The 24757-nt window shown below is 35.2% G+C and overlaps 4 protein-coding genes across 7 annotated transcripts in view; 2 read left to right on the forward strand and 2 right to left on the reverse strand.

Moving 5' to 3' along the window:
* The window catches only part of LOC106669239 (solute carrier family 12 member 2), an 81064-nt gene extending 74095 nt beyond the window's left edge, over positions 1-6969 (reverse strand). The window contains exon 1 of one of the 4 annotated variants that reach the window (XM_014398568.2): positions 6855-6969. In XM_014398568.2, the coding sequence (XP_014254054.1) occupies positions 6855-6903 (49 nt within the window). In that variant the 5' untranslated portion in view covers positions 6904-6969. Of the gene's footprint in view, positions 1-1013; positions 1203-6043; positions 6063-6529; positions 6623-6854 lie in introns of those variants that run through there. The other 3 variants (XM_014398570.2, XM_014398574.2, XM_014398572.2) reach the window with 3 other exon arrangements.
* On the forward strand, positions 6222-17201 carry LOC106669241 (immediate early response 3-interacting protein 1). Its single transcript, XM_014398576.2, has 3 exons — positions 6222-6454; positions 6723-6824; positions 16828-17201. The coding sequence occupies exons 1-3, from the start codon at positions 6364-6366 to the stop codon at positions 16881-16883; spliced, it is 249 nt and encodes an 82-aa protein (XP_014254062.1). The 5' UTR covers positions 6222-6363; the 3' UTR covers positions 16884-17201.
* LOC106669240 (putative deoxyribonuclease TATDN1) lies at positions 16837-17827 on the forward strand (the record flags this gene model as incomplete). Its single annotated transcript, XM_014398575.2, has 1 exon — positions 16837-17827. A coding segment is annotated over exon 1 (885 nt), but the record flags the coding sequence as incomplete, so codon positions are not given.
* A 3897-nt stretch (positions 17828-21724) lies between these two features.
* On the reverse strand, positions 21725-24401 carry LOC106669271 (glycine-rich cell wall structural protein). The gene is made up of 3 exons (XM_014398612.2): positions 24300-24401; positions 23717-23816; positions 21725-22326 (listed from the first exon to the last, which is right to left on the reverse strand). The coding sequence occupies exons 1-3, from the start codon at positions 24315-24317 to the stop codon at positions 21845-21847; spliced, it is 600 nt and encodes a 199-aa protein (XP_014254098.1). The 5' UTR covers positions 24318-24401; the 3' UTR covers positions 21725-21844.
* Between the last annotated feature and the right edge of the window lie 356 nt (positions 24402-24757).

Here is a 24757-nt window from a genome sequence, read left to right on the forward strand (position 1 = left end):
TAACAACCAGCTCATTATCTTTAGAAAAAATTCCAACGGTACAAAAATTCAATCACTTTAAAAACGGACGTAATTATTTAAAAAACTGAAAATGTTAAAATTCTAAAACCTAACAAGACTAAGAGTAGGCCACATCAGTATAACACACCGTCAAGTTCTTTAATTGCTAAACCAATAGACAATATACAAACACATAAATAAAAAAATATCATTTTTCAAATGATTAGAATATATAGTCACATTGTAAATTCTGACGACTTAGAACGGGCCTCCTCAGTGTAACACTCCAAAAAATCATGTCAATACTAAACAATTTAATTTAAAAAAAATTACTTCATACAATTAATGTAATAAATTGTTTTTTTTGTCTGACACTTAGAATAGACCACCTCAGCATTACGCTCAATAAGCTTATCTCAATACAAAACAATTTAATATTAAAATAAATCACTATATAAAATTATTGTAATATAATAATTAAATTTTTTTTGACTGACACTTAGAATAGGCCACCTCAGTACTATGTTCAATAAGCTCACTCAGTACGAAACAACGTAATTAAAAAAAAAACACTATATGAAATTATTTTAATATAATAATTAAATTATTAAGAATGACTTGACTTAGAATAGGTCACATCGATGTAACACACAATAAATTACCATGTTAATGACTGTACTTATTAATCAAACTTTGTACACTGACGACTTAGAATATGCCACCTCGGTATAACACACACAATAATCTCATTACGAAACAATTCAATGCCCAGCTTACAAACACAAAAATATCATTATGTAAAATGATTGAATTATAATATTCTAATTATACAGACTGACCTGACTTAGAATAGGCCATCACGGTATAACTAACAACAAAAACGAAGTTGCAATCAAAACAACTTTTACGCCGCTGTGAAAAACAGATAGACTATCGTCACTACTTACCCGAGGAAAAAAATACAATAAAATTTTATATATTATTAATAATAATTATTTAGACTAATTAATTACCTCACAAAGGTTGTTTTTTAATTAACCAGGTATCGGCATTTGACCTTCTGGTCCTGTATGCGTTTGGCCTTAACGAAATAGCCAGGAACAAAGTCAATAAAAGAACGTAAATCAATTTGTTTCCTCGCGTGTATCTCCTATCTTGAAAGAACCTTGGAAATATTTACATCTCGGATTTCATCCCCCAGGGAGAGTGAGAAAGAGAGAGAAAGAAAAAAGAGAAAGAGTGAGACAGAGAGAAACACGTCCTCGGTGAAATACGTCTCTAATCTCTAGGTTGAAATTGTTTATCCTGTAAATTTTTCCTCATCTTGGAAATTGTCATATTATTTACTAGAACTATTGTTTGAAATTTTTTAACACTATTCAAATAAGGAACATTTATAACGGCTTTATTTTTAACCTGAGCTATATACTGGTTGGAAGAAACGTAGAAGCTCCTAAAATTTATGGGGCACTGTTACGTCTTGGATTTTACAGAATACATCAGTTTATGTGTGTTTTTAGGGAAGAAATTTATGTTTTGAAATTATCCGTCAAAGCTCGGTGACAAAGCAAGTTTAAAAAAAAAAATACAGAAAAATCAAATCAGATATTTTAAAAAACGAGATCATACGGACCCATGGATGATTAGCATCAATAATAAATTAATAGGGTCAATGTGAAAAGAACAAACCAGGAGAATAGACACAACAGATGTTTAATGTCAAAAGCGTAAAAATGTAGAAATTGATTATTATGATGATGATGGATGCTAGGAAGTGGGTTTTTTCTTTCCCAAGGACTGCATCCTTCTGGCTTATTTTATTATTTATTATTATGCCATTCACTGTCGTATTAAAGTTGACACTTGTTCCTTGAAATAATTTCATTTTTCAATTTTTAAAAAAATGCTTTAATATAAAAAAAAAATTAAAAAACAACAAAAAAAACATCTTTTCTAATCCTCACTCACTTTCATTCTCACTCTCCCCTCCCTTTTTCACACTCTAAGTGGAGGATTAGAGAAAGAAAGTGAGAGAACTGAAGAGAGTGAGAGAAAGAGATTGAGTGTGAGTTTGTATGGGAGAAAGAGTGAGTGAGAAAGAGCTAGCGTGTAAAATAATAAGAGAATGATCGATTCTGGCTTATTTTATTATTTATTACTATGTCATTCACTGTCGTATTTAAGGTTGACACTTGTTCCTTGGAATAATTTCATTTTTCAATTTTTTTTAAAATGCTTTAATACAAATCTAAAAAAAAACAATCTCTCTAGTCCTCACTCATTTTCGTTCTCTTACCTTTCAATCAGAACTTGCCTGCTCCACATTCACTTATCAACTCTTTTCCACTCTCCCCCGTTTTTCACACTCTCTCTAGTCCTCACGCACGTTCGTTCTCTTACCCTTTCAGAAACCTGCCTGCTACAAATTCACTCATCCTCTCTTTCTCACTCTCCCCTCTCTTTTTCACACTCTAAGTGGGGGATTAGAGGAAGCAAGTGGGTGAGAACTGAAGAGAGTGTGAGAAAGAGATTGAGTGTGAGTTTGTACTTTGTATGCGAGAAAGAGTGAGTGAGAAAGAGCTAGCATGTGAAACGGTAAGAGAATGATTGATTCTGGCTTATTTTATTATTTATTACAATGTCATTAACTGTCGTATTTAAGGCTGACACTTGTTCCTTCGAATAATTTCACTTTTCAATTTTATTTTTAAATGCTTTAATAAAAATCCAAATAGTCCTTGTTCGTTTGTAGAAAATTAATTTTCAAATCGATGTTAAGTCAAAATTGTAAACATATATGGTCTGATCGTCCTCTGACCAGTGTGTCTGCTTTATCGTTGGCCACAATTCCCTAGTAACCAAAAAAATCATCAGATTGTGTTTCCCAAGATTTTGAAAGCATTCACTGACTAATTTTGATGTGATTTTTTTAACATGCTAATCCGTTCATTAGTTTTTTTCTAGCAAGAATTTGACATTGATCGTACATTTTTCATCCATGAATGATCATATTTCATGTCCTTAAACGATTATTTACAGTTGATAAATTTTACTCCGAATAATTTCACAAAATTTTATTTACACGTTAATAAAGATCCAAGATTCTTGTTTGTAGAAAAATAATTTTCAAGAATATTAAGTTAAAAGTGTAAATATGTAGAAATTAATGATGATGATGAATCATGGAAGAGGTTTTTTAAATCCCCCAGCACAGCTTTCTCGCTTATTGTACTTTCCTAGTTACTTAGTTCAGTGCAATCGACACGATCCTTCTCCTAATAAGTACTAGGTCATTGACTGACCTAGTGATGACACACATTCCTTCGCATAATTTCGCAAAATTTTATTTATACTTTAATAAAGATCCAAATAGTTCCTTGTTTGTACAAAATTAATTTTCAAGTCGATGTTAAGTCAAAATTGTAAACATGTAGAAATTAGTAGAAAGCTAACGTTTTGAAAAATTGTTTTGAAACAATTCGAATTGCTTTGGCAGTCTGAACTGTTTTGCAAAAATAAAATATATAAAGAAAATAATATAACAGAAAGGGGATATAATTTTTTATATAGCACCACTGGAATTCCTGTGAGCTGCCCTTGGAATTTTCTCAAGATAATTTGAATATATAATAACTTGGCAAATAAGTAAACATTGAAGAAAAGACTTCAGGGTTTTTTTTTCTTTACAAGACAGAAAGCTTTCTCGAGGAAGCCACAATGAAATTGCCTGGAATATAACAGAATTATCAAAAACTATAACATATATTGATTATTAAAGGATTTTAACAACAAAACAGCCCAATTTGAACAACCAAGACAAGAAATTTTTGAAACAAGGACATATTTCGCGTCTGAATCGGACGAGAATTCAAGCAAAAGAGTCTCACCCTGCTTATAACCTTGACGTCCAGCCGAATTCCTAGTCGATGGGAAACTTTTTCAAAAGACAGATCTCTTAAAAATAACTACTAACATAAATTTCTAATTATGTCGGAAATATGGGTAAAAGAGGTTTAAAATAAGCTAGGTCTTCAAAATATCATTCTAAATTTAGATCTTTGTAATTTGCTATAGGCCCAAACCTTCACCATTTCACTCTCACTTACTCTATCAGTCTCTCTCTTTCTCACAATCTCTCGCTCTCACTCACATTCTTTCCCTTACCCTTTAAAATATTTGCTTTCTCTTTCTCTATTTCAAGTTTTTTAATTAAAACGATAATTTTTCATAAAACTATACGAACGGGATTTTTAAAATAAAACGATATTCATTCAATCACTCACTCTCTTGTTCACCTCACTTTAGTCCTCACTCACTTTCGTTCTCTTACCTTCTCACACACTTGCTCGCACCACATTCATTCACTCTCTTTTCTCTCACTCACACACATTCACTTTCAATAACTTCCTCTCGCTCTCGCTCACATCCATTCTCTTAAACGCGCGCGCGCACACACTCTCATTTACTCTCCCACTCTCACTCACTTTCTTTCCCTCAGTCCTTCACATACACTCTCTCTCCCTTACTCACTCTATCTCCCTCGCTCTCACTCTCAATCACATTCTTTCTCTTACAGTTTCAGACACACACTCTCATTTACTCATTCAGACTCACATTCTTTTTATTACCCTTTTATGCTTCTCTGTCTCTTTCTCTCGCTCTTATTCACGGTTTTTCTCTTACCCTTTCACACATCCTCCCACTCTCTCCATCAAGTTCTCTCTCTTTCTCATATTCTCGCTCTCACTCACATTCGTTCTATTACCCTTACACATCCTCTCTTTTAAATTTTTTTAAAATTAAAACGATAATTTTTAATAACACTACAGGGATGTTACGGATGGTTACATACCCTAACGATCACACTACACGATCGAATTTTTTTTTTTAAATTAAACGATATTCATTCATTCAATCTCTCAATCACAAACTCTCTTTTTCACACTCTCTAGTCCTCACTCACTTTCGTTCTCTTACCCTTTCAATCAGAACTTGCCTGCTCCACATTCATTCATCCTCTCTTTCTCACTCTCCCCTCTATTTTTCACACTCTCCCTAGTCCTCACTCACTTTCGTTCTCTTACTTCTCACACGCTTGCCTGCTCCAAATTCATTCATCCTTTCTTTCTCACTCTCCCCTCTCGTTTCCACACTCTGCGTGGGGGATTGGAGAAAGAAAGTGAGAGAGTGTGAGAAAGAGATTGAGTATGAGTTTGTATGAGGGAAAGAGCTAGCGTGTGAAACGTTAAGAGAATGATCGATTCTCGCTTATTTTGCTATTTATTACTTGTCATTGACTGTCGTATTTAAGATTGACACTTGTTATTTGGAATAATTTCACTTTTTAATTTTTTTAAATGCTTTAATAAAAATCTAAAAAAAAACACTCCCTCTAGTCCTCACTCATTTTCGTTCTTTTACCCTTTCAATCAGAACTTGCCTGCTTCACATTCACTCATCCCCTCTTTCTCACACTCTCCCTAGTCCTCACTCACTTTCGGTTTCTTACGCTCTTACACACTTGCCTGCTCCAAATTCTCTCATCCTCTCTTTCTCACTCTCCCCTCTCTTTTTCACACTCTAAGGATGATTGGAGAAAGAAAGTGAGTGAGAACTGAAGAGAGTGTGAGTTTGTATGGGAGAAAGAGCTAGTGAGAAAGATCTAGCGTGTGAAACGGTAAGAGAATGATAGTGTGAGAATCCAGAGAGGACCTGCTTGAGGAATACAACATGAAGACTGGGGTGAACTAAAGCATTTGCACTCACAAACACATAATCCACACTCATTTATGAGCTAATTTGTAGTAGGTTGAAACAATACGTACATATAAATAATTGTATGGTTTCTTTTTCATTAGTGGACTTATCGTGTACGAGAATATAACTAAATTGAAAAGGGCGTTTTTTCGTGGATTTTAGCTTTAGTGCGTGATCACATGCGTGTGCCTTGTTCATATTGGCACAGGGCCGAAAACGTGTTTAGCTAACAGTTCCAAGTTCAACCACCTTAACGGTTTCCTATTTGATCTGTAAATCGGAATACCTTATTTTTTGCAATTCATGCCTGGTAAAAAAGACCTTCCGCCCCTTTTCTTTTGTCGGTATTTTTCTCTATCATATATTCTTTCAAGGTTTTTTTTTGTTTTGTCGACACGCCGGTACATAAATGGAAAAGTGGCAAGGATGGGGAGGTAAAACGGAAACGGATGCGCATGCGCGACACGTTTCAACGAGTTGGATTGTCGGATTATAACCATACATGGAGGTTACACTTTAACTTGTGATAAAGCCGGAGTTTTTTAAAATTTTTTCCCCGTTTTCAATTAAAAAAAAAGAAACTCAATAGGTAAAAAGTTTAAAGAAATGGCATTTACTTTGTGGAATTTGTTTGAGGCGACGATTTTGTTTTTGAACGCCGTCTGCGTTCTACACGAAGAACGCTTTCTCGCCAAAAGTGAGGACTTTTCATTTTCCCTTTCTATTTGCCTGCTTAATTTTATTTAAGTTTAAATCTAATATTTCGACTTACTTGCTTCTTTCATCCCATCGGTTTTCGATTAAAGCTCGTTTCACCAAAGAAAAAACCCGCGATTAACGTAATAAAATCCACTGATACCAACTAGATTTTTTCCCTGTTGATAAGGTTATTCTAAAAACACCGAACACGCGGATTCCAATTAAAAATAAATTATTTACTTTTGTCTAATTTTTGTTTTGTTTAGTGGGCTGGACTTCGGCGAGCAGTGTACAAGGATTTGGGGAAACTCCTTCGGTCAAAGGGCAGATTTTAAACCTGATGTACTCTATAAGGACTGTCATGAGAAGTGAGTATGCACCAAAGTACTCGGTTTTACCTCTTTTAAGCCTACGCCAAACGCTCTCGCCTTTGTTCCCTTCTGCCATCCTTTTCTAATAAGTCCTGTATTAAATTAAACGGCGACAATATTAGCATTTGATTTCGTAACTCGTTCAAAATAGACTGGAGAGTCAAGCCTTTTTAATTTAGTTTACACTAGCTTATCAGCTATCACGTCCAATTGATTATTAACTGTCGACAATTTGAGTGGATATTTTGATAAGCCAAGCAAATTTGAACCAGTCAAATTTTATTTTTGGATACATTGATGTTCATCATCATCATCCTAGCACGTCAGAAAAATTTAAACCACCATAAATTTCATCCATCTTTAATTTACTATCTGTGCTTTCTTCCTGTTTGGAACGTCAATACATCAGACTCCCTGACAACCTTATAGGCTGCAGAAAATTTGATCAAAATAAATAATATTATTTAGAGGTTGTGCGATGCAGTCTGGTGCGATGTAGGTTTAGAAAAACATTTTCTTTATTGTGCCAATTTTTTGATTTTTATAGAGTATAGACATTTTTATATAAAATATTTATATATTTTTTTTATATAGAAATTTTAGGCTTAATCAAAGTATTTGTACTTGCTGAAAGTTGGTGTTTGCTGTGTAGACGTGTTGAGAGTGTTAGTATTTTTTGTTTATACACTTACAGGCAAAAAATTCCACCCAATCAATTTTTTTTTTCATTTTCTCGATAAAAGAAAATTCTTCCCTTAATTTGTCTCATTGTTTTTACCAATATATATTTATTTATGCTTTGTTTTAAATTGGGAATATCAATTAGAGTTAATCACGCTTAATCCTTAATCCCAAACAAGGATAAAGGATTTTTCAGCGTTTTCTTTTTATGGCATATAAAATGTTTATTCAGTCTCATTTGAATAAACATTTTAGTTCGCATCTTTGTTGTCTCAATTTAAATTTTTAAACTTAAAAATGCCACTTAGTGCTGAGGATGTTGTGCATAGTGTGGCACTTTTTGATGATGAACGTTTCTTCAGGTGTGAGGCTATTGCCTAGATGTTTTTGAGAAACTGGGTCCTACCATAGAAGGCCCAGTTCTGGACGCCCTAGGGTACAGAACCTCGAGATGACCGGTTTTTGACTTTGAGAATTTTGTGAAACCACCACCTTAGTGATTCATCAGCTCCAGGAAGTTCGAGGTGTCCAAATTTCTGAACACACTGCTCGAAGGAGATTAAATCAGTATGGACGCCATCGTCCTGTACGAGGACCAGAATTGACCAGAACTCAGAGTTGCATGGTTCGCATTTGCTCTAGAACAAAGCCATTGATGTTTGGACGATTGGTCTGCTGTACGTTTTTCAGATGAGTGCAGATTTGCTCTAAGATCTCCAAATAGGCGTGAAAGAGTGTAAGAAGGTGAAATGAAAGGTACGAAGCTTGTAATTTTTCCCAGAGCCAACCTTTTCAACTTAGTTCAGTGATGGTGTGGGCAGGAATTTCCATGGAGAATTGCACAGAGTTGGTTGTTGTTCGTGGAGGGCCTTTGACAGCCATTCGCTATGTGAATGAAATTTTGGAACATTATGAGTTGGCAATCCTCGATGAAATCAGCGAAAATCCTATTCTAATGCTCGATAATGCCTGTCCGCATGTTGCTTGCATAGTACAAATGTACGTCGAACAGCATAACATCAGGGTCTTAGCTTGGCCCTTACGTTCTCTGGACTTCAACCACATCGAACATTTATGGGATAACTTCAAAAGACGAATAAGAGCACGTCCATCACTTCCTGATACACTCCACAATTTTGAATGGACTCTTCGTGAAAAATGGGCTAACTTCCAGCAAATAGACATTTCCAGATTGGTAGAAAGTATGCCGAGGCAGTTTCAAGATGTAATTAAGGCAAGAGGAGGAAATACACGACATTGAAATGTTAATAAATAATCTACAACAAATTTTATCTCTCCTTTTTTTTCAATTTTAATTTTCCTTAGCAATTTACATTTTTTTGTTTTACTTTTTTAGACAAAGACTTAATTATTATATATTAAAAAACGTGAATCTTTAATTAATATATAAAAATATATACAAATCAAGTTATATTACGAGTGGGTGGAATTTTTTGCCTGTCAGTGATGTTTGATTTTGAAGGTGTGGGGAAGGAAGTAGGGCAGAAATTTTTATATACACTTGTGATGACCAGATGGCACATTAATCACCGATTGGTATCAAAGACCAAGAAATGCGGATCGCCACCTCAACCATCGATACAATAATAAACATGGTCAAAGGGCTACTTCACAGAATTATAACCCTGATCTTGTCACCACAAGAAGATAGATATACAAACATATCCTACATAACAATCACTACCCTAAACACATAACTGCAACTCAACACTAACACCATCCACTATCACTAATAACACTACATTAATTTTATCAATTATATCAAACATAGACAAACCAACATATATATCCTCGTTCATTCACGACCTATCACACAAACTAAACACATTTCTTTCTTCTGACTTTAAAATAGCCTTCCAAAACTATAAACTATTCACACTCTTTTTCCCATAATTAAAGATCACACACAAGTAACAAATAAGTCTGATATCATTTACAAAATCAGTTGTATAAATTATCCAGCAACTTACATCGGAATTATATGCCAATATCTGATAAGAGGGTAAAACAACATATCTATGATTGCAAAAAAATCCAAACAAAATCTTACAGCACTGGCTACCCACCATTTTGAACACCAACTCAATTTTGACTTCAACAACTTACACACAGAAGAAAACAAACATAAATGTAACTTTTTAGAAAGGGTTTACTTCAACAGAGATAAACACAGCATCAATTACAGAACAGACAGAATCAAATTTAATACCAATAACATACATTTAACACACAAAGCATAATACAACATATAAAACAATCATTGCATTCCACACATCAAACATTTGTACATAGTCTAATTCTTGAACAATTTAACTCTCCTTTCCCTGTAATAATCCTGAAAGGCTAACTGGGCTTGATCGACAAACCATTTCCCCTTTCTCCTCAAAGAAGCCATCTTCTCATAGAAAAATGGACTTCTATCTCCACTCCTTCAAAATCAAATGTGTAAACAAGAAATAATATCTCATTAACACTCTCAACACGACACAACAATGACACATCTACATAGAAAACACTCGCTTTGAGTGAATACAAATACTTTTGATTAAATCTAAAATTTCTATATTGTATACTTCATTGTATAAATTCATTTTCACATCTTACATGTATTGGTATAATTTAAACAACGTTTGTAAATCCTAGGTCCTGAAGATGATCTCAATAAAGATCGAAATGTTGGTACGATAAAGAAAATGCTTTTATAAACTTACATCACACCAGACCGCATCTCACAACCTCTAAATAATCATTAATTAATAGTCACTAAATATCGCACATAAATAATATTATTTGGACTTAAAATTTAGATTTATTTTAATCCGCTTAACCCTGAAGATGGCCTAACATCTCTGATAGTACCAGGATGATCAGAAATTTTTTTTGTCATACACTTAGTAAACAAAGTCAGTGAACACCTTCAATGAAAAGCTGTAGAGTCTCGTACAAACTTAGCTAAGGCAGACATCGATATATTAAAGAGAAAAATAACACAGAAACAGACTCAGACTTGATTAGTTATTTTGATGATGTTGATGCTCACACAAGAGTTGAAACTCAGTACATACTGCAAAAAAAAAAAAATAAAATAAAAACTCGCTAGTGCAGGACACAACAGAAGCAAAATAATAATTGATTATTAATGCAGTCTTTTTTCTACTCCTTTTTAAAGTTTATCCCAGTCAATCTGCCACCAGGTGTATAGAATCACCGAAAACAGTGCAAGGTTTTGAGAAAAAAAGCTAGCTGCATTTGTCGATTTACAGCAAGCTTTTGACAAAGTATGGCATAAGGGGCTAATATTCAAACTGAAATGTACCAAAATACCTCTATGACATCTTCCTCGATAAAGGAGAAGTAGCACAACATTTTCCAGAGCCCCCAAATCACACAAAAAAAAAAGTGATTGTGACTCTACGATGGGCTTCATTTGGCCTTATTTCCTACAATAATGAAGTCTGGGGCGATGGCAGTTTGAGTGAGAGCACTGTTTAGAAATTGTTTAAAAAAAATTTTGAGAGGAAAACTTTAACCTTCAAAACAAAGAAGGCCATGGAAGGATTTCTTCTCTAGACAACGATGAAGAAAATCCTAGAACAACTTTTGGCAAACTTGTAGAGAATCTTTCAGTTGTTAACAAATCGACCATGCTTTAAGGCAATTTTAACTTTAAGGCAATTGAAGAGGTGAAAAAGCTCAAAAGGGCCCCTCATGGATTAAAGACTGCCGAAAAAAATCATCATTATGAAGTTTGCACAACACTGGCTTGATAAAACAGAAATGTACCTTTTCTGGACAAAATTGTTACTTGCGATGATGACAAGTGGATTCTCCGGAGGAGGAAAAAACACACAAAAAAAACAGCCAACCTAGTTGGCCTAGTTTACTAGTAAATTTTGAAATCTTATATTATATTTTTATTGCAATCTACATAAAAAATGCCATAAAATGATATTTCACATAATTTATTTGAATAAGTAGGATGGCAAAATAAAAATATTAAAAGAAAATTTTAACTTTCAAAAAACATTTGTGCCAAAACAGGGCTTATTAACAAGAAATGGTGGATACATGTCTGATATTTTAAAGTTTTTAGAAGAAAAAAAAAAAGAAGTTTGGTCCAAATCCGTGACACACCAACAGGTCGTCCCCTTGTAAGTCTAAACTTGGTTGTTTAAAAAAACTGATAAGAAGTACAAATATGAGTATATTTGCATTATTATTTGTTATCTTTTTTTAAAAATCTGTGTTGGTTTTTAGGTACATTTTTATGACTGGTTAACAAAATGTAATTAGAAAACATATCTTTCAGTTAGTTATTCAGATATCGTGAGACGCGGACGGGTGTGATGTAGGTTTCAGAAAAAAATTTCTTTATCGTGCCAACGTTTCGATCTTTTATTGAGATCATCTTCAGGGCTCAAAGTGTTTGTCTTCTGTGTAATTGTGCCATCCTTGCGTGTCGTGTTGTTGTTGTGACTCTCACCACGACACGCAAGGATGGCACAATTACACAGACGACAAACACTTTGAGCCCTGAAGATGATCTCAATAAAAGATCGAAACGGCACAATAAAGAAAATGTTTTTCTGAAACCTACATCACACCCGACTGCGTCTCACGATATCTGAATAACTATCGATTAACGGTCACTAATCTCTACACATCTTTCAGTTAGTTATTCATTCAATATGTTTAGTGGAGGTCATCTAACAAAATCCTAATCCTGACATTTGACCACGTCTCAGAAATTAAATTTAATTAAACTTGGAAGAACCTTTCCCCAGTCAAATTCAACTTTTTTTAAACCTAAATTAAACTATTCCAAAAATTTGGTTGTTGGTAAACATTTTGGTCTTTTTATCATAAAAATTTTGCCATTTTCCCTATCGTCATTGTGTCTGTTGCTTCAAACATATATGTCAGGGTAGAATTAAAGAAAAAAGTATAATTTTGAAGGATGTTAGTTTATCAGCTTATCTCTTTTTTGTTCCACCAAGCAATGATGGAATGGAGGGTTGTAATAACAGATGTAACTTTAAAGGTGAGGTCAATAATGAGTTAAATTTAGGGCCAAATATAGTATTAAATAAAAATGGATCGACATAAATTAGGGTGCAGGAATGAAAACTGAAAACAACTTGGCTTGTCAAATGCATTTAGGCTTGTTCAATACAATGATCAAAATAGGATAGAGACCAAAATCATTGGAAACCTCAAACTAAAAGTCAGTGAGTTATTTAACTCAGTCCACACAAAAGCCAGAATAGAAAGTCACTGAAAATAGATAGATCGAATAATTTCATGAAAAAAAAAAAGAAATTTACTTAATAAGCAAGTCTCAACAATTCATTATATTATCTCCAGTATAAGGAGCTCAATAATGCTGAAAAAAATTATACACCATCCAAAAGTTTGCCGTTTTCAAAGAAATTACCAACCCATAAACAAGTGTCCCTGATTTTATGTTCTGTAACAGGATTATACTTATTTCAGTGATGCCTCCAATGGTATGAAATACTTATAAAAAAACATGCACCAATGCAATCCCAGAAAGAAGCTCTATTTAGTCAAGAATAGGGAAAAGTGCATCCAGTTTGCTGAAGATCATTTAAGAAAGCCTAATGCATTTTGGGAATTATTTTCGCCGATGAGACCAAATTGGATTATTTAATTTTCCATTTAAACTACCTGGAAGAGGAAGGATCTTTTACTCTACGTTACTGAAGGCATATTTTTTAAAAATTTTATTGTTAACAAGGAGAAACTAGGTCACCAATCATTTTTATTAAAATAATTATTTTTAAAATACAATTATTTAAAAGTTTACTCTTTGAATTCATTTGGGTCAGTTCCCGATTTTTTTATTTTGTTGTTAGAATTAAATTGTTTGAGTAGTGGCACTAATATTTGTTCATGAGTGTCATGAGTTGATCAAAGTGAAGGGGATCCGTGCAAAGCTCATGATAAAGTTAAATAATATATTATAAAATAATAGAACGATCCATTAGTGAGGTGGAAAATTTAATTTTTAATTAAAGCATAGAAAACAAGATAGTTCACAAAAATACTACCACTACTTTAACCACTGCGTTAACTCACCTGAGGAAGGATTAAAATAAATCTGCAATGTTGTGGATTGAAAGAAAAACTTGTTGTTTTCTTGAGATGACCTATTATCCCACCTTCGAGAAGGAAAAATCATAAGTCAAAAATACTACCTTATATCTGGCCGGAACTGAATTATTGGGTTATCCTGAAAATATTACAGGTTTTTGGGTATAAAATATAAATAGTTAAATTTAAAAAAAATTATATAAAAATCTTAAACATTTTTTATTAATTAAAATACCCTTCTTCACTTTCAGTAGACTTCTCCCAACATGATGGTAACTCTATACGCCCTGAATAGAATTTTGAGTCTTTATTATTAACAAATTGTGTGAACACATTTTCTAACGATGAAATTTTTTATTTTGTAAATGTTGTTCTGAAAAAGTGGTAGTGGAGACGAGAGATCTGGAAAATAGGGAGGGCTAGACAGAACCTCATAACCAAAATCTAACAGTTGTCATGCTGTCACATGTGAGACATGAGGCCGAGAGTTGTCGTGTAACTGCATCGGTCTTTTCTGATTGACCGAAGATGCCTTCAATAATACCAATTTCTGATGCATAGCTTCAATTTTAGAACAATATTGATTGTTTCACCAGGATTCAACAAGTCCAAACGAAGCCAACAACACCTTTTTTTTTTTGATGAGTTAGGGGCTGTAGAAAATGTGGTGATGCTATTCCTTCGTCGAGCCTCTGTGTAGGTTTCCATAAAACGTCTGGTATTATCGTACAGAATCCACTTGTCAACACAAGTAACAATTCTATCCAGAAAAATTTGGTTTCTGTTTCGACGAAGAAGTGTTGTGCAAACTTCATAACACTGATTTTTTTTGCGATCGTTTAGTAGATGAGGAACGCAACTTTTGAGCTTTTTTACCTTTGCAATTGCCGTAATGTGGTCAGCAATGTTCGATTTGCTAACTGAATGATTCTCTGCAAATTGTTAAACGGTTGTCCTGGGATTTTTTTCGGCCAAAGCTCACAGAACATCATCTAGGGTGTTGTAAGACCAGCCCTCCGGTGTGTCTTCTTTTACATAATTTCTCCTGAATCAGTGCTGCCTGGTGATCACCGTTCAAGCTACGCTTACAGACCTATGTTATTTAATAACAATTTCTCTTTCTTCCTGATAAATCCTTCCACGACCTCTTGAAATTTTTTAAACCATTTATGAACGGTGTTCTCGTTCACATTGCCATCTCCCCAGAATTCATTTATGTTTCTGGCTGTTTGGGCACCATTCCGACCGAGTTTAACTTGTAAAACGAAATTACGCAAAAATACATGTTGACATCTTAGTCAAAAATGACTAGCCAAAAAATTCCAAGTAATGAAATGCTACTAAGGGAAACAAACATTTTGTTTGTAAGAGGATGAAAAAGTGTTGACATTCATACAAAAGAATATTCCATCAATAGTAAACAGTTTATTATATAAAGGGGCAATTGAAAGAAAACCTGCATTATTATTACATATTACATTATTTTCCAGATAAGCCAATATGCTACGTAACCTAACTTAACTCTTGCATTACTTGAGTTTTAAAAGCTGCAATGGAGACGGAACTTAGTCACTTTACTATAAGTATGCATAGCACACACTGATCTATAAGTGAAATTCACAAGCTCGTGTGACTTCTTACAAACTGGAGCAGTAAAATCTTACCATCCAAAAACATCGACTGTCCATCTGGTGTGTCTTCTTTTATATTGCTCCTCGAGAATCGGCCGGTGCTGTGTGGTGATCATGGTCACTGTTCTACGCTTGGGGTTCCTAAAAAGGGCTCTGAGGATCTTTGATGTCCGCATCTAGCCTATTTGGCCTTATCGGACGTTTTGATTCTCAAGATGAAAGCTGACGTACCTCCGCATAAGACAGGATTGTGTTACCGTCGCAGCATTGGTGTAGAGGCAGCTCAGCCCCAAAGGGCCAAGACAACCTCCCTCCCCGCTTGTCCATTCCAAGTGGCCGGGCCTGCATAGAGCATCAGACAATATGCTGCGTGCAGGTTTTATGCTACCTAAGCCGAAATTCATCAGCCCGGTCTCCCGCGCGCTCCCTAGATAGAGAAGGCGACTCTATCGCCCAGAGTATTGGGGCTCCCCTGGCATTGAAACTTCCCTAAATGTTCTATGCCTACAAACCCATCTTATTTAGTAACAATTTCTCTTTTACTTCTTGATAAATTCTGAATGAATTAGTGGATTTTCAAGTTAAGGCACAACCAGAGATCCACCTTCCGATAAGGATGATCGGACTAGAAGTTTTTACTTTTGCGCTGGCCAGCCGACAGGTGACAATATATTGAAAACATAATAACGAGGCTTTTTTTTCTTTTACTACCTATGCTGCCCGACATTGGAGTCTGGACTGTGAGAGCGAGTCATCTTTTTTACTTCCAACGCCACCCGATATTGGAGCCGGGACTACGCACCACGTCTTCCAGGAGAGTGAAAATTTCACTTATTTGTGTTTCGGGTGGAGGACAGTGACCCAAAGGAAAACATGATTTTTTTGCCTTTTTTATGTTAAAAAAATATCCTTCGCAAACATTATTTACGTTAATTTTTGAAACTTGCAAGTGTTGCCCTTTTCTTTCCTTTTTTCAATTTCTGTTAACTTTAATGAATCTCACCTCTGGGGAGAGGAGCGATAGAAATGAGCGTGCGAAGCGTTCACTCCGCCTCTCAAAATCAAACATGTAATAAAATTTTGGGTATGCCACGACTGAACGGATTGGCCTTCCATGCTCTCCACCTCAGCAATTGCCAAAGATAGCATCTTTTTGATCCTACATTGATGAAATTTTGCATCTAGTTTCTGGGAATAGTACTGATTAATGTCAGATGACTGCATATTTTTCATCCATACAATATCACCAGCTTGAAATTTCACTTGATGACTTATCAAATTGTAACTGTGTGCTCTGATACTCTTCAGGATATTTTTATTTTATTATTATATTTAATTTTTGTTTTGCAAACTAGTTTTCTTTGTTTTTCTCTAAGCTATTCAATAATTATAGTTCAATTTATTGAAAGTAATAAGTTAAAATTCTTAATTATTAAATCCATTATATTTAGTGGTCTGTTGACCAAATTACTTCTTCCAATTAATTTTTTTGTGTGTTTTTATTCTTAATTATAGTAAAAACTAATATAATGTTTTCTTTCTTTTTGTTTCAGTACCCCTGATTTTTGTCAACATATTCACGATTGCATTCAAGCTAATTTTTGGTTAAAAAAACAAAAACAAAATAAATAAATACAACCATTATTTTTATATAATATAATAATCAAAATGAGTTTATACAAATTTATTGACATCGGTGCCAATTTGACAGATCTTATGTATCAAGGAATATACAATGGTTCTAAAAAACACCAACCAGACTTAACTAATGTACTAAAAAGGGGATGGGACAACGGGTTAGATAAAATTATAATAACAGGAACTTATTTGGAAGATTGCAAAGAGGCTTTGGAACTCGCTAAAACCGATGAGAGGTTGTACCTGACCATCGGGTGTCACCCGACACGCTCGAACGAATTTGAAAAATCAGGAGACCCGGATAAATACCTGCAGGACCTCAGCGATTTGATAAATGAGGCTAGGCCTAAAGTCGTCGCTTTGGGCGAGTGTGGATTGGACTACGACAGGTTGAATTTTTCCGGAAAAGAACTCCAACTCAAATATTTTGAAAAACAGTTGGAACTTTGTAAAAACGTGAAGTTGCCCCTTTTCCTCCATTGCAGGAACGCTTTCGATGATGTTCACTCTCTTCTCAACAAGCACAAACCCCTATTTGGAGGTGTTGTACATTCGTTCGACGGTACGGCTGAGCAGGCGGATGCGTTCATAAAACAAGGCTTTCATATAGGGGTCAACGGGTGTTCGTTAAAAACTGAAGACAACTTGAAAGCCGTCAGAGAAATACCATCCGATCGCCTGATGATCGAAACCGACAGCCCTTGGTGTGATGTACGCCCTACTCATGCAGGTTTTAAATATGTACAAACACAGTTTAATTCGACAAAAAAGGAAAAGTGGAAAAGCGATTGCATGGTGAAAAGCAGGAATGAACCAGCGAACATTGTTCAAATTTTAGAAATTGTTTCTGGTGTAAAAGGTGAAAATAAAGAAAAACTATGTGACCAAATATATAAAAATACTTTAAATATGTTTTTTCCTAAATAAATTTTATTATGTATATTTATGAAATAATGTAAATAAATTGAATATTTGAATGTATTTTTTATTTTATATTATTATTTTTTGTTGTTTAGATAAACTGAATTGGGATCCTATTACCCTATGAGATTTTGTATTCCCGTCTTTTTCTTTTCCAATTCTGCTTCATAAATTAAACTTGTGAAATTAATAGTGTTTTGCGCTTGGAGGTCATGTCCAATGATCTCCCTTCACTGTTCTGGTCTGTCACCACTGAAGATGGTGAAATGTTCAACACAGCGAGGAGAGCCAATCTAAATGATCAACCACAACCAAATTATAGGTTCATTACCTCACAGACCACACAGTAAAATCTTTCGAATGCCTAACATAAATATGCAGCATCTAACACCTAATTATAACCAAACCTTGGAAAATGAACTTTTACCTATAAGACTAAGCACTTAACTTTGTGCTTCTTCGTGCGTCTCTTTTTGCATAAGAATTGCTTCACCGAAGTGACTACGGTATCTGGGCTGATGTATCACATGCACAAAGGATATATGCAGATATTTGTGTTTTTTTTTTTTACAGTTAGGATTCTTCTATTTCTGTATCTGCCTATGAAGAGGAGTTACTTCACCCTCACTTTTGATATATTTATATATAAATCTTTTACCTCATAACGAGTCCTTTTGTCCAGTTTTGTGTTTTCCTTTTTCCAGCCATTTTTCAGTTCAGACTTAAGCACATCCTCTATGCCTAGTTGTGGTTCATGTCCCATGGGTGAAGGGATCGCCCTTCTTCCTCTAGATGGTCAGCCTGTTCGTTCCATTCTTCTTCATGTCCTGGAACTCGACTAAAAGCGGCCTTGGATATTCTTGGGGCCACAAATTAACCATTCGCTAAATTTCGCCTTAAATTGGTGTTCTTAGCTAACATTTTTGCTACCCTGCCTTCTAAGTAACAAATACTCCAAAATCCATGTTTGATATAGTATCCAATGTGACATATGTGTTAGTTTGACATAGATAAAACAGACTCCAAATTCATGGATGATTTTAATATCCAATATGCCATATTTGTTGGTTTGACATTGTAAATAACACAGACTCCAAAATCCATGGTTGATGTAGTATCCAAAATCCGTTTGACACAGTATACAATATGACATATTTGGTGGTAGTAGATAACCCAAAGACTCTAAAATCCATGAATGACATATCCAAAACTCCAAAATCCATGGTTGCCATAGTATCCAAAAAGTACAGAACGATTGTTTGACATAGTATCCAAAACTCCAAACTCCATGTATGACATAGTATCCAATATGACATGTGTTAGTTTTACGTAAATAAAACAAAGACTCCAAATTCATGGATGATATAATATCCAATATGCCATATTCGTTGGTTTGACATTGTACACAACACAGACTTCAAAATCCCTGGATGTCATAGTATCCAAAAACTCCAAAATCCATGTTTGACATAATATCCAATATGCCATATTCATTGGTTTGACGATGTAGATAACACCAAGACTCNAAAGAAAATGAAGGGCAAGGAATTAATGTAAATCATATTACTTTCAATGACGGAGTATGGTTTAAGTACCAGAAATTCGAAAATAAACAAATATTAATGAAAAAATCCTTTTATTGCTTGCAAAGGGAGACTTCCTGTAACGGATGTAAAGAAAAAGGAACTTTCATATTTTGCTCACAATATTTGATCCAAAGACCTCACTACCAATATTACCTTTCAACACCAACTTCGGGTGAAGTAAGGGACTCTCTTCCTGACCAGATGCTAGCGAAAACGAACCTGAAGCGATTAAAAAAAAATCATGTTTAAAAAATTGCACTGTAGCGTTCACACGGCAGAGCTGTGTATGATTTGGCACGCTTTTCGGGCCATTCGAGACGATGATGGCACTGCCTACCTAGACTGCACCGACTCCCTGAGCGCGGTAACTGCTGTCCGTGATCTGTTTTCCGTCCACCTTCTCGAAGTGCTCTTGTTGGAGACATACCACGAACTGTAGAGTATCGGCAAAACGGTGGTTGTCTGGACATATTGGATATTATATCATTAATGGATTTTGGAGGGTAATGAAAAGTTGGACGAGGCGGCTAAGCCGAGGACGTCCAAACCACCGGATGTAACTACCGCGTTCGGGCCTCTGACGCTAAAAATACAATAAAAACCATGATTAACAGAATGTGGCAGCGTCAGTGGGTCGACTGAGAAGCTCTGTAGATGAGTGGCTCTCGGAGGATCTGACTCGTAGAAGAAGGTTCATCCCCTAACCGGTTAAGAATGCATCAAAAATTGACACATCGACACTTCCTAATGGGACCGCATGCAGAAAAAGATTGCTCGATGCGTCCCACCTCATTGAACGGTGTAATTTCTTGCCTCCATACAGGGAGCGCGCAGGAATGCCACCCGATTTGGGAATTTTGCTTGAGCTCGGAAGTTCCTGTTTCGATTCTTGGAGGAAACGGCGCTTTTCTATTGTATATAGTAAAAATAGTTGTGTATTCCTAGCTCATGTTTAGAGTGAATGTGTGATGTGAGGTGGTCAGTGGCGGAATATCCAGTACCCCATGGACCGACCCTCAATTAGGTTAGTTGTATAATCAGTGTAAAAGTTGTGCTGAGAGGGAATGTATTTATTAGCGTAAATGTGTGGTGAGGTGGTCGATGGCTGAATATCCAATACCCCACGGACCCTGAATTAGGTTAGTTGTATAATAAGGTGTAAAGGTTGTGCTGAGAGTGAATGTATTTATTAGTGTGAATGTGTGAAGTGAAGTGGTTGATGGCGGAATATCGAGTACCCATCGACCCTCAATTAGGTTAGTTGTACAATATGTGTGTGTAACAGGGCGTTCGAGAAATATCGAGTACTCGATCACCCTAATCGAAATAATGGTATATGATTAGAAATGTACGTTTTTAAGAATGTACATGAGCATGAATGCGTTCGGAACTGCATTCGTTGGGTGCTGAATTCACCCAGCTTTTGACAGCATCCGGAGCCGAACCCGTTGTTGGATGGACGACTGCAGTCTGCCGGAATCTGTCAGCAGTTGTAAATATCAAAAGCTGGAAGTTCCAGTGGTGCACGAGAAGCTCAACTCGGCATAAGTTTATATGCTGGTAAGTACATGCGCGGAATTGATCTTGTATAATTATTTTGATTAATTATACTTTTTATCCAAGATCTTGATTGAGATGAAAAAGCTATTGTCCTAGAATCTAATAATTATAGTGATAATTAAATCTTTTGTTTATGTTGAAAAATCATTTCGTAGATAAATATATTAATGTTTAAAATAAGAAAGATTTTAATTTTATGAATGTTTATGTTTTTATAATTATTATTTTTAATGAATGAAAGAATGTAGGCCAGTTTCTTCGTCACACTTTTTACTACTTAATTTAGTTTACCTCACAAGAATAAAAATAGAGAATGATCTCAGCCACTGAGTGAAATAATTACAATGGGAGATTTTTTTTCTGTATTGATGCATTATTAAATTTTTCAAATGTCAATTGCTTTGGCCTATTTTGTCTTGCAGCTATGGCATTTAAGGTTGAATAAGCAAATTGTTCCCTATTAGTTTCGCTTCTGGAGAAATCATCTTGCATAATAGACGTATAAGTGTGTGTGTGGTTTTTCTCTCTTACTCAATTTTGTGTGTGGTCAAAGGGTATTTTTTTTTTAAGAAAAAAGTACAACGGTTCACGGTGGCAAATGTATTTTTTAATATTTTTTATGTTTTTTTTTCTTTTTTTAATAAAAAAATATCACTTACGTTTATACAAAATAAAAAACAAAACAGCCTGCACAAATTAACTGAATTCGCTATGTTCTTTTGGAATTAATTTTAAAATTTTCTATCTTTATTGTTTCAGTTCATCGGGAAGCGGATTCAGCTGTTTGTGCAAACCTGGTAGACCCGTTTGGTTGTTGCGCGGTTAGGTGTCACGTCCGATGATATTTACAAGGTATTTAGTCAGCTTAGAATGGGACTCCGTAGGAGCCGGAGGGGCGAGAGGGTACTCCGTAACTTCCGGAGGGTGCGCTGTAGCTGTATCCACCGCCGCCTCCGTGTCCGCCGCTCTGTTCGAACTGGGCGACCTGGAGGGCCTGTTTGACTCCTTCGAGATCGACTCCGACCACCCTGCTGACGTACTGCTGACTCGGGACTCCGTAGGACGAGGATGGGACTCCGTAAGAAGAGCTCGGGGCTCCGTAAGACGAGCTGGGGTAGCCGCCGAATCCTCCGGAAGAGTGGCTGCTGCTGGCTTCGTCTTTAAGGAGGATCTGACGGACCTGTTCGAGGACGGCTCCGTCGACGTGCTGGCCTTCGCTGGTCGAAGGTCCGGGGGATACCGCTACGAGAGATCCGCCTCCGGAGTATCCTCCGCCTCCGGAGTATCCACCGCCTCCGGAGTATCCGCCACCTCCGGAGTATCCACCGCCTCCAGAGTATCCGCCACCTGTATAGCACATTTTCATTTTTAAGACAATGATCAATAATCAATTAATTCCTAAAAAAAAAGAACAAACGGAAAATCATATATGATCTGATTGTTTTCCGGATAATTGTTAATGAGTACGCATTGTTTCGCTGTTTTTCAACCCTTTCAACTTCGAGTTTCACAAGCCAAATTTTTTCAACCCGGTAAAAATAATGATAGCCAATAGAAAATTTCCATATAAAATAGGTAAAATGCGCATTTCTAAATTTCCTCTTGAGGATTTGAAGGATGTTGAACCTATAGTTAGATAATTTTGAATCAAGCCTGAAAAAAAGCGAAGATGGGCGGACCAAATCGATCCGAAACGAGCAAATTACAGGTCTTTATTTATGCCACGAAAAATCCGCCTTTTTCAGAAATTTTAAACTTTCTTTGTTTCATACCAGATTGTTTTAGGGTTCTGTTGGAAAGGCTGTAAAGATTCTGTTAATTTTTCTTTGCTCGATTCTTGCCTCATAAAATAAAAGATTATAAACTTTAATTGACTGTCGTACAACGCAGTAAAATATATAAAACAGCTTCATTCTGATGAGTATAAAATCACCAAATTACATAAATGTCCAAGTTAAATTAAAATTGAAATTCCGGCAAACAAAAAAAAATGCTCATTAAATTTTGCATGATGTTTCAGTTTTTAACACTGAAAATTTTTCGAACAAAGTGTTCAATTAATTATTTGGAGTAAGATGTAATATTTTTTTTTTATCGATTCTTGCCTCCAGATCCTCATATACTAAAAGGTCGTTAAGAGCTTTAATTGAGTCGTGTAACGCAGTAAAATATATTTTAAAAAAGCTTCATTCGGATGGGTATAAAATCACCCGATAAAAGAAATTTCCAAGTTCAGTTAAAATGTTATTCGAAATTCTGACAAAAAATAAGAAAACGTTCAGGAAATTTTGCATGATGTTTATGATACGATTGATGTTTCTGATTTTTAATATTGAACGTTTTTCGCAAAATTGACATTTTAAGCGATTTTCCGATAAAGTGTTTAATTAATTATTTCGAGTAAGGTTTTCGTAGAAAATGTTGTGTATGGATGTGTTGGCGTTAAATTTTTATACTTTTTATGTAAGGTCTTGCTTGAGATGCCAAGCCGAAACTCGTGGGTTCGAATCCCTTCGTGCCACTAACTTGTTACATCTCAACCAACAACACACATAAAAATTATAATTAATTGAAATAATTAATATGGTCAATTAGACCGCTAAACATAAATGGGTTAAATTTTTAGTTAAGCCGTTTTATAGCTTAGTTGATCGAATTCAAATGATTTATTTGCACTGAGAGTTAAATTTTCTTTTTTTAATTTTTGTAATGTATAAAAGCTTAGATGAACTTTTACCTCCGAAGCCACCACCGAATCCACCGGACGGTCTCGAATAGCTGTAGCCTCCTCCTACTGGCGGTTCAGCGGCGGCTACTGCAAGCGTCGCGACTAGACACTGTTACAAAGGAAAAAAACATTAAATGACAAATAATAAAAAGAGAAAAAAAAGAAGAGAGAAAATAGAAGAAATCAAGCCAACACGGGATTCAGAACTTTCCAAGTGCAACTGCATCGGAACTTTCACTCTAAAGCGCGGAAACTAGTCGATTTTTTTTTTGTTTTTAACTATCTGCTTAACAAAGTCCGTCCAAGCAGAGAATATTTTTATAACGATTTAATTGAAAATTAGAAAGTCGGGTATACAGGAAACGGGATAACAAGTGTGTTTGCGTAATCCCCCGTATCATCAGGTCGCTTTCTATAATCAAAAACCAAATAATATTTCAAAAAAAAGTTCGAATCCAAAACATAAAAATACAATGCAGTAAGAAGTGGTTTTTCATTCAGACAAATTTACGATTTCCCAAAAAATTTTCTTTTTGACTTGACTCCGAGGCTCACGAAAGAAAAATCCCGATTTTTTTTCTCAGAAACTTACCAAAGCGAACGCTTTCATGTTGAATGATGTAAGTAATCCAAAGCGGGCTGAGACTGTGTTTTCCAGACAGGGAGGCGGGCTTATATACCAAAAGGAACGAGGAGAAGGGTGCCCAGGGAACGAGTGGGGACCATACGGAAAAAGTCAATCCATTGTCCGCAACCGATATCTTCCCTTGACTTGTCTGTTTCTTTACTTTGTACGAAATCCTTTGGAAAACTATATCCACTCACTAGGTCAACTATCAACAATTTAGACCCAAATTTAAAAGACGTGTTAAAAAAACAAACGAAAAAAGATCATTTATGACAGGTCAATGTCCAACTATGAACAAAATTGATTTGCTATAATTATTACATTTTGCTTAATAAATATTAAATGAAATACCATAATTTTATATTATCCAGCACTTTAAAGCTATTAAAAAAACTTTTATTCCTAAAAACTTTCTATCTTTG

The sequence above is a fragment of the Cimex lectularius genome, unplaced genomic scaffold (assembly GCF_000648675.2).
Source record: "Cimex lectularius strain Harlan isolate CLEC.00 unplaced genomic scaffold, Clec_2.1 scaffold216, whole genome shotgun sequence".
In the NCBI taxonomy this organism is placed as follows: domain Eukaryota; kingdom Metazoa; phylum Arthropoda; class Insecta; order Hemiptera; family Cimicidae; genus Cimex; species Cimex lectularius.